Source organism: Galeopterus variegatus, unplaced genomic scaffold (genome assembly GCF_000696425.1).
Source record: "Galeopterus variegatus unplaced genomic scaffold, G_variegatus-3.0.2 Scaffold1978, whole genome shotgun sequence".
Classification (NCBI taxonomy): Eukaryota; Metazoa; Chordata; class Mammalia; order Dermoptera; family Cynocephalidae; genus Galeopterus; species Galeopterus variegatus.
Window position 1 is genome coordinate 96,829 of NW_007728089.1, and position 10,726 is coordinate 107,554.

Below are 10,726 nucleotides of genomic sequence, written 5' to 3' on the forward strand. Positions count from 1 at the left end.
TAACACCAAGGTCAGGGGTTTGGATCCCCCGTACTGGCTGGCCATCCAAAAAAAAAAAAAAAAAAAAAAAAAAAGCCCTGAAAGTGTTCACTGTGGACTTTGGGTGCAGTGATTGTCTAAAGCACTTGCTTTTCTTTTTACATGGTAAAACTCACATCTGCCGCACTGTGAATGGGTGTTCACACGAAGGGAGTCCAGTGCAGACCTCGTTCAGACTGAGACTCAGGAGGTATTCACTGCACTCCCCCCTGGCGGGGGACTGCACCTAGCACTTTCATCTAGGTTAACTCACCTGACCCTACTTTCCAGAAGGAGGCTCAGCAGCCAGGTCCTGTGAGCTGCCGGTCTTAGACACAGTGATGTGTAATGAAGCTCTGGGCCACTAGGATTGGAGCAGAACTGATAGGAGCCAAATGCTATTTGAGCAGAGATATTTGCTTTTGAAAATGATTAGTGAGGCTTGATGGAGGAGAAGACCACTCCAAAGTTAAACATGTCATTTCCCTGCAACTTATTCACACCGTAAGAACTTCAGCTCTTGGCATAAGATGACTCTTCTTGAAAATGATTTCCAGCAGGAATTTTATTTTATCATGTGAAATAAATAAATAATGAAATAAATAATGATTCTTTATAAAAGCTGCCCTTAAGCCACTTTTTACTACAAATAGGGTCATTTAGGAACCATCTATTAAAGATGTTTAAAAGTCACTGGAGACATTACTGCAGACAAAAACTACTTCTTCATAGACATTTCCAACCAACACTTCCAGCTTAACACAGCAGCAGGAGCACAGACTTTGAGTCAGTGGGATTGTGCTCCAGGGCTTGGGGATGGCATTTTACCTCCATAAGTCTGGTTTCTTTCAGCTACAAAATGGGAATAAAACCACGTGAGATACAGGGTATTGGCAGGATTAAGTAAGCTGTGTAACAAAGTGCTCAATGCATCATTAATATGACTTCCCTCTTCCTCCTAATTTTACTGGTAAGAACCTACATGCATTGCCAGACTCCTTACCTAATAGTCTTAGAACTAAAACAACATAAAGAATATTAGCACTTATTGCCTTAAAATGACTTCAAATATAAATGACCCATGGCTTGAAGAATGAAACAATCTTCTCAGTTAAAAGATGTTAAATTTGAATCACCTAACTTCCAGGGCAAAATGTTTCAGTCTAAAACGTGTTGTTAAAATTGTCTACCCATAGGTGGTGCTGTTTACGTGGTCCTTAAATGGCTATGGTTTTTCAATAGATAATATCCTTTCATTCATTCAATAAATATTTACTGAGCAATTACTGTGTGCCAGGCATTGTGCAAAGTGCTAGAGATACAATGAAAAAGAAGCAACACAGTGTCTGCCTTCCCAACACTTCAGGGAGGACAACGGGGTGGGGGGAGAAGGGGCTTGAAGAATTGTAGATAAGGCTAATAGGCAGTTCCATCGTTATATGAAAAGTTCCAACTCAGACTAGAGGACCAGGCAAGGCTTCCCAGAGAAAGGGCATCCCAGGCTGAATCTTAAGGATGAGCTGTAGTTCATCCAAACATATGTACTCCCCACCCCCCGCCCCCCTTACTAAGCGCTAGAAGGTGTTTGCCTCAGAATAATTCATTAAGCTATGCATTTGTTTGTGTGATTTCCTGCACCTGTGCTTAATTTTGATATAAAATACAAAGATTTTTCTAAATATGCCATCTTCTTAGATTTGCATTTTTTAAAGACTAAGTTTGATCATCTTTCCATTAGTTAATTGGCTATTTATGTTTCTTGCTCAGTGAAATGCCTATTCAAACCCTTTACCCATTTTTCTGTGGTGTTATCTTTTTCTCACTGGTTTGTGTTGAGTCCTTTGGAAATTAAGGAAATTGACCCTTGTTGGTTATTGTGTCAGTGATATTTGTTGAGAGACCGCATCTTTGTGGTACTCCTGTCGACCTCCCACGGTGCCTTACACTATGCTCTGCACACAGTAGTGCTCAGTAAGTTAAGGAGGGCTGTGAAATTGAATGAATAAGGTGAGGACAGAAATTTTCAGAATTTCTGGTGCATTTTTGTTTGGTTGTTTTTGGCGGCTGGCTGGTTTGGGGGTCTGAACCCGCAACCTGGGTGTTAAAAGGCTGCACTCTAATCGAGTGAGCTAATGGGCCAGCCCTAGAAATTTTCAGAATTTCTGCTTCCTCCCTTCTCAGGTTGGGGTAAAGGCAGAAAGAGGAGTTGGGGAATTGCAAAATGTTCTCAAGAAGAGATGCACTTCAAATTGGAGGCATGGGATAAGAGAAGGCATGCAAACTCCAATTCCGATACTTTGGGACAGAAAGTATAATAATTGTCACTGCCATTAATGGAGCGCCAATGCATAGGCAAATGCCATGCTGAAGACTCTATGTAAATGACCGTATGTGATCCTTACAACGACCCTGTGAGGTAGGCACTGCTTTTACTGCCACTGAGGAAAACCCCGAAGAGATTAAGGAACCTGTTCACTATCACAAGACAGAAAGTGGCAAAGGTGGGATTAAAACTCGGTTGTGGCTATAAAGCCCCATCATTTTAACCTCCTTTTGTTATTTTGATTGGGATCAAAAGATTTACTCAACAAATGTTTGTTGAGCACCTACTATGTGTTGGACATTGTTGTAGATGTCGGACAGGTCTGACTGGATTAGAACAACCTTGCTGGTACCCGAATGTTCCACTGCGGTACATTTGGCTAGATGAATGATGATCCACATCTAAAATAACATTGTAAGAGTATTTTTACTGGCACAAAGATGTGCTTATACAGCAAGTGAAAAAGGGGATTACAGGCCAGCCCGGTGGCGCACTGCTACAGTGCGCCGCTTGGGAGCGAGGCGGCGCTCCCGCCGAGGGTTCGGATCCCACATGCAGACCGGTTCCCGCTCACTGGCTGAGCGAGGTGCGGGCGCGACACCGAGGGTTGCGATCCCGTTGCCGGTCCCGGTCCGGTATGGGCGCAACACTGAGGGTTGCGATCCGTTGCCGGACACGAAAAAAAAAAGACAAAAGAAAAGGAAAAAAAAATTAAAAAGAAAAAAGAAAAAGGGGATTACAAAACATACGCAGAAGAATACCATTTATGTCAGAATTTTACACCATACTCACACAACACCGTAGAAACAAAGGCTAGTTGGACATACAGTCAGTGGTAGCTGTGAGTTCTCCCAGTGGAGAGGTTACAGATGATTTCACTTCCTCTTTTTTGCACACCTGGATTTCCTAAAACATGTTACTTGAGTAATAAATAAATTACCCCAAAAAAGGGAAAGATGCGTTGTTCTAACAAAATCAGCCCACCACAACTTTTAGATGGAAACACAGTGTCTTGCTTACAAAGTTGACAAATCTCACTTGCCCCAGAATTACAAAGGGGAGCCAGTGAGAACATAGAAATACTTTTTATCAATCTAGCAACATCAAACAGAAACTGTCTTTCAAAATAAGCAGCAGCCATTTTTCTGTCTGATATAAAATACTTTTTTTTATAATTAAAAATATTCCCTATTGGATTAGTATATTAGTTACATTTTACAAGCCTTCCATCAGAATGTTATTGCCAATTCTTTATTTCAACTTAATAAATACTTTATGATGACATGAATCACTATATACTTATTAATATTCATTTACTATTGATAACACATGAAGTAAAATATTACATTGCCATATGTTGCTTTTTTTTTTTTTTTTTTTCCTTTTTGTCTTTTTTCGTGACCGGCAACGGATTGCAACCCTCAGTGTTGCACCCGTACCGGACCGGGACCGGCTACGGGATCGCAACCCTCGGTGTTGCTCCCGCACCTCGCTCAGCCAGTGAGCAGCCGGTCTGTATGTGGGATCCGAACCCTCGGCGGGAGCGCCGCCGCGCTTCCCAAGCGGTGCACTGTAGCAGTGCGCCACCGGGCCGGCCCCTGTTTTGTTTTTTTTTTTTTTTTTTTCCTTTTTGTCTTTTTCGTGACCGGCAACGGATTGCAACCCTCAGTGTCGCACCCGTACCGGACCGGGACCGGCTACGGGATCGCAACCCTCGGTGTTGCTCCCGCACCTCGCTCAGCCAGTGAGCAGCCGGTCTGTATGTGGGATCCGAACCCTCGGCGGGAGCGCCGCCGCGCTTCCCAAGCGGTGCACTGTAGCAGTGCGCCACCGGGCCGGCCCCTGTTGCTTTTGTTTTTAATGGAAGTTTTGTCAGTACAAAGATTAAATGCTGTTAAAATGTTGTGGTTTGTTACAAGCAAAGTATATTAAAATTTTAACTATTCTATGATAAAGGCCTCCCACCACATCATAAGAACGACTATGAAATCCAGAGATGATTTCCAAAGAAAATGGGATACAGGTGCAAGAAAACTGAAACCATCATAAAGAATATAGTTTTATAAAAGCAAAATGTTATTTTTAATTATTTAAAATAAATTATTATAACTTGGAAAAGGTGACTGTTTAGGACTTCACAAACACTATTATTTTGTGTTCAATCTATATTTGTACAATTTACATGGAATGGCCTTATATTTACTGTAATTGTTATTATTGAGAAAAATATATGCTGATGTGGAATTGCTTTTCTTGAATAAGGGAAGCCTTTTTCTAATTTGTGCAAAACTGCCATATGTGCTAACACAGCTTGCACATGGTGTGTGATAAGTTGTAAGCTCTAGAGCTAATAATCTGTAACTGATACATGTTAAAGCATAGCTGTGTGTGAATGATTTGCTTCTTCTACATATCAGGACAGATTCGAAGTTGTCCCTCTAATGTCAGCATTCTCTCACCTGCATTCCCTCAGTGGAAGAGAAAGGGACTCTAGAACAATGAGTAGGCTGGCATCACATGCAACCTGCAGACAAGCTCACCACTGATGCCTTGTTCACAACCATGAGAATCACAAGCATTTATAATACTTTAATTCCCCCCAACCACTGTTAGGTTTTGTCAAAGTCCAGGTTGTACTCATCGGACTGTGTCACTTATGCCAATGTAATTTAATGTGTGTCCTGCTAGAAAAAAGACTAACCACTTCAGATACCATCTAACACCTCATCTTACAAATGAGGAAGATAAAATTCAGAATTTTGGAAAGGCTCATAAACTTTTTCCTTTGCTCTGGACAAGTCTCTTTTCATAACAACTATCAGAGCGATGATGACCATTTATTTACTGGATGCACGCACTATGCTAGGTGTTTTCCTACAAGTTAGCTCATTAATAAAATTCAAGGGAATTAGGTATAAAATCCCTAATTAGCAGAGGGAAAACCTAAAGCTTGGAAAAATTAAGGCAGAACTGGTTTACAACCACAGTTCTTTCTCTTACTCCACAGCCTGTGCCCTTTCTGTTATGTCTTGCTACCTACTCCAACCAAACAAGGGCAGTCCTTTAACATGTAAGACAGCCTACTGGAACAATGAACAGACACTAGTGAGTGATGGGGAGGAGACCATACTGTCTTGAGACCACTGAACACAGTAATGTTTAAAACAGGAATTCCGTGGGGCCACCTGCCCATAGCTTCATTTGTAGTGTCAAGTGTCTGAGACAGGTATTTCTCAGTAAGACTCTAGCTCTGAGTTGGTGCGAGCTCAAAGCAGCCCAAGAGTGGGGCTGCTCACACAGGAATGGGGAGGAAGAATGGAAGAAAGGGTCAGGTAGTGACTAAATTGCCAACTTGACCTTCACTTCCATTGCTTCATGGCTGCTTCTTTAGACTGTGTGAGCTACTGCTGTTATTATTCCTGTGGGACCCCTAAGGGTACCCATCAGTACCAGCAATTACACCTTCCAGAAGACAGCAACTTTCTCTCTGAAACCCCTCAGGTGCCTGCACCACTCCTGGGTTCTAATGAGATAAGGAATTTATTTTTAAACGAACATGTTTAGTTGTCTAAGTTATTTTTAGAAGATGATTAGTAAATTTTCCTAGTGCCTCATTTCCAAATCAAAATTTCCTACTGTGGTATTTTTCAAAAATCCCTTTGTAAATATCTTTTATGGAAATATTTACCCAGCACATTTACCAAAGCCATAGGATTTAAAAAGATAAAACAGATCTGGAGTTTACAGAACAAAGATTCTTTTTGGAAATTCTTAATACAAGTCAGATGTGCAGAGTAGGAGCCAAGTTTTTAAGAATTGTCAAGATCTATACATTTCAGATCAACCTCCAAGCTTATCCTGAATTCAGAGAAGCCTAAGGCTGTTACACAGCACCTCCCACTAACTCACACTCTGTTACCATTGCAACCACTTGGCCTTATTTCCAAGGTATTATCACCCAATTAGCATAATCTTCTGATAAGAAGTACTAACAGTCTGAATTAGAAGACAGAACCCATATCAATGGTTTCTGCAATTGTTAACTGACTGTGGACTTGACCTGCTACAGATGTGAGAAGCGACTGTGTCTTTTCTGCAGAGGATATCTTTTAGGAATAAAACTGGAAGAGTTTAGACTTCCTTTATAGGACTGAATGGCAACAGATTTACAAACTTGGAAGTTTTACAGCCTGTGGGTTGGAGTTGATTACTTTATGACTAAGCCGTCTTCTTACATGAACACTTTTGGGAAAAAAAATAATAAAACATGTTTGGCCTCTGAAGCTAAAATTCCTTCCTAAGCTTTGCTAAACAGAGAGAATAAAATTAAAATACAATGTTTAAAAAGTTAGAATAAAGTATAATGTTAGGTAGATATACACAGAGAAACTACATAATACATTCTCAAACATAAAACAAGCTGGTTAAATACCAAAAAATAGCTTTTGCCAATAAAATGTTACTATTAGTTTCAAAGATATTTATCATAATCCATTATAAACTACCCTCATAGAAAAATTCAAAATTAGGAGTAAGCGTATTTCACAAAAACAGAAAAAAAAAAAATTCATATTTCTGGTGTTAGCATCAATATTAAAAATAGTCTCTGACAAATCATAAAATTACTTTTCACCCATTCTGTCTCAGAAAATACTGCTGACAAACTTATAACACTCCATTAAAATTAATTTTAAAATGTCAGCAGGGTGCACTAGGAACATGAGGGGCTCCATATGGCAAGTCAGAGCAGCTTCCTAAGTTCCGTGTACTCGGTACTAAGCACATTCTCAGGATCAACTATTCACAGCTATGTCTACATGACTGTGAGTTCAAGTTACAGTTTTTCTACCTGGACAATATGTTGTTGAACTGTGACTAGCAGCTGCCCTCAACTGCCCGTCTGAATAGCACCCACAGTGGTCCCAGGATAAGGCCTTAGGCTCCAAAAGAGCTTGTTTGAACACTAGGAGATCTTCTGATTCATCCCCGGGGATAAGAGGTAATAAAACGTTTGAACAGCAGGAATCAGGAGATCAGATGTCCTTACCTTTCACTGTTCTTTTTGCCACTGGAGGAACTGCTGGTGGAGCCGGTCCGATTCCGGTTTCCTTTGGAATCCCCATAGCTTTCCCTTCGGCCACCAGGAGATACTCGTTCAGAAGAGCTGGTCCTCTTGATGCTACTTAAAGTGGATGTGAATGACAATGAAATCCTTAGCATCGTGATTTTATTTTATTGCTAAGTGTCCAAACATATACACAGACCATCACACTTCCACGTGGATATTCAAAAGATAGATTGGTTCTAAAATCCTAACTACAGAGATCAGAAAGCTTTTCAGAATGTCACTTGGAGTCAATGCCTCTGCTCGTTGCCTTTGAAACGGAGGCAATTAGTACAGTTCAAAGTCATAGAGGAAACTGAAACGTAAAATTCCCCAATACTGCGCAGTACTTGAAGCCTCCAGGGTCTTAAAGGGAAGTGATCCTGCCCTTGAGTAGCTCCCATCTAGACCAATGGACCCGAGCGCGTGTGATGTTTCCCCTCCACCCCCTAGATATATTTGGCAACATGTGGAGACATTTCTGGTTGTCACAACTCAGGAGAGGGGGCTGCCATTGGCACCTAGTGGGTAGGGGCCAGGGACGCTGCTGAACATACTACAATGCCCGGAACAGCCCCTCACAACAAAGAAATATCCATCCCAAATATCAATACTGTCAATATTGAAGAACTCTAGCCTAACTCTGGCACACGTGGGACAGAAACAAATAGGATGCCCCAGGTAACAAGAGACACATTCTACCACAGGCGAAACATAGAGGTGGCACCCGCATAAGTGCTTCAGCTTCATTCTGCACGACCAGGGGGTCTCAAAAGCTTGGAAGTTGGGAGGTGAGGCCCGAGGAAAGCTTCCTGAGGACTATAAATTTCTGGGAAAGAGCAAATGAATGGCTTGAACATGTTGTAATTACATGGATGGAAGAGCCTGCTCTGGGAAAAGGCATACCCTATACACAGGTACTTCACAGGCATAAGGGGTACACAAGAGCCAGGGCCCGGGTGCAGGCTGGTCGTTCCCCTTAGAACATGCAATGGAATGAATATTTGTGTCCCCCCAAATTCATACGTTGCAATCCTAACCTCCAGTGTGATGGCATGAGGAGGTGAGGCATTTAGGAGGTGATTAGGTCAGGAGGGCAGAGTCCTCGTGAATGGGATTAGAGCTCTTATAAAAGGGATCCCAGAGAGCTCAGTCCTCTTTCCACCATGTGAGGCACGACGAGAACATGGCAGTCTGTAGCTTGGAAGAGGGCCCTCGCCAGAGCCCACCCTTGCTGGCACATTGATCTCAGACTTCCAGATTCAAGAACTGTGAGCAATAAATGTTTGTTGTTTATAAGCCCCCCCAGGTCTATGGTGCTCTGTCACAGTAACCATGACTGTACTACAGGTATCTGTACCTTTTTAAAATCTTAATTGTTAGTCTATATAGTTTCTTGAGATACTATCTCATTGATTATTTTTGTATACTTTGCAGAGCCTCGTATAGAAGCTTGACACATATTTATTAAATAAAAGGGTGAAATAAATGGATAAATAAATGGAAGTATCACACTTTGCCCCATCATAGGAACAGACACGAGTTGTTTGAATGTAGCACCTTCTCTGTGAGCAAGAAAGAAGGAGGGGAAGGATGGTGGGGCCGTCCAGGGTGGGGCTGGGGCAGAAGTGCAGACTTGGGTGGGGTCTGGCTGCACAGAGTTGGAGGTGTGGGTGGGAGAAGGTACGAGTCTGCAAGTCGTGAGATGGCTCAGGACACTGAAAGGGGTCCCTGAGCCACAGGCATGGAGGAAATCACCACGTGAGGTGGCGAGGAAGGAGAGAAGAGGGGGAGAAGAGCACTTAGGGACACAGTGATCATTTTAAGATGTGGACTGAGAAGTGGCCAAGGGAGCCTGAGGCAGCAGAGACACCAGGAGAGCACAGTGGGCAGAGACCTGGGACCAGGCACAGGACTGCATAAGGACACTGGTGCCAAGGAGGAGGGGGTTGAGGATGGCCATTAAGAAGTGCCAGGCACTTCAGGGAGCATAGCACCAGCGGGGGGTGGACATGGAACCCAACCTCAAGACCACTGCAACCAGGCTGGGTTCCCATGTGCTCCTATCTGGGAGGCCCCTCCCGGCGGCCAGCAACTCTCTCCCTTGCCTTCTGCTTTCATCCTCTTCCTCCACGGTCCATTCCTTCCTCAGCCCAACTCGCAGTCTCTTTTCCTCTGTGACTTCCAATCGTTCAGTTAATAACCTCTTAGCAGGTTTTTAAAAGCCACATGGTGGGGCTTCTGGTCAGGATGGTGGAATAGATGGTCCCCAGCGTCACTCTCTCCCACAAATCAACCAATTTACAACTATATAAAAGCAACAACAGCCAAGCTGGGGCCACTAGAGCTCAGGAGACGAGGAAGAGAGACCTACGGAGTGCATGAAGGCAGGAGAAGCCATGATGAGAGAAAGGAAGAACTACTCTGACTATTTCATACCGCGGCTGCTTTAAGGTTGAAACTGCTGAGCACACGGAGCAAGAGCCAGCAAAAGCCACAGCTGTGCCCTTCGGATGAAGTTGCTTGGAGGCAGCAGGGGAGAAGAAGGCCTTGGTGGCCTCCAGGCCAGCAGGACTACTAATAGGGTTCCATGGACCCATGCAGGAGCAAGGAGCAACAATAACTGAAAAAAGGAGCCACTCGGAGGCCAGTGAGTCATCACAAGGGACTGGAGCATGGCCCGTCCCATCGAAAGTGTGTGGAGCATGGGTGGTGGGGGAGACGGGCTCACCAGAGGAAACACTGGGATACAGCAAGGACAGCTGATCGGCCCCCAAATCAGCATAGGACCACTCAGAGGAGACTGGTCAGGAGTATAGAATTGCATGGGGGGCAGTTTGATGAAAAGACTCAGGCCCAGACCAGAGTTTCAACACAACCCATGTGCACTGGGTCTCTGGAGAGCCCAAAGTACCTATAAAGTCAATCATTAAAACCTGAACTGAAAAAAGGAGCCACTCGGAGGCCAGTGAGTCATCACAAGGGACTGGAGCATGGCCCGTCCCATCGAAAGTGTGTGGAGCATGGGTGGTGGGGGAGACGGGCTCACCAGAGGAAACACTGGGATACAGCAAGGACAGCTGATCGGCCCCCAAATCAGCATAGGACCACTCAGAGGAGACTGGTCAGGAGTATAGAATTGCATGGGGGGCAGTTTGATGAAAAGACTCAGGCCCAGACCAGAGTTTCAACACAACCCATGTGCACTGGGTCTCTAGAGAGCCCAAAGTACCTATAAAGTCAATCATTAAAACTTGAGCTGCACCAAAAGCCTTCCCTAG

The 10,726-nt window shown here is 43.6% G+C and overlaps 1 protein-coding gene across 3 annotated transcripts in view; it reads right to left on the reverse strand.

Annotated features, from left to right (window-relative positions):
* Window positions 1-10,726, reverse strand: part of EML1 (echinoderm microtubule associated protein like 1) — a 90,023-nt gene that overhangs the window by 45,412 nt on the left and 33,885 nt on the right. For 2 of the 3 annotated variants that reach the window (XM_008579905.1, XM_008579907.1), the window contains exon 3: window positions 7,389-7,520. In XM_008579905.1, coding sequence (XP_008578127.1) covers window positions 7,389-7,520 — 132 coding nt within the window. Of the gene's footprint in view, window positions 1-7,388; window positions 7,524-10,726 lie in introns of all 3 variants that reach the window. The other variant, XM_008579904.1, reaches the window with a different exon arrangement.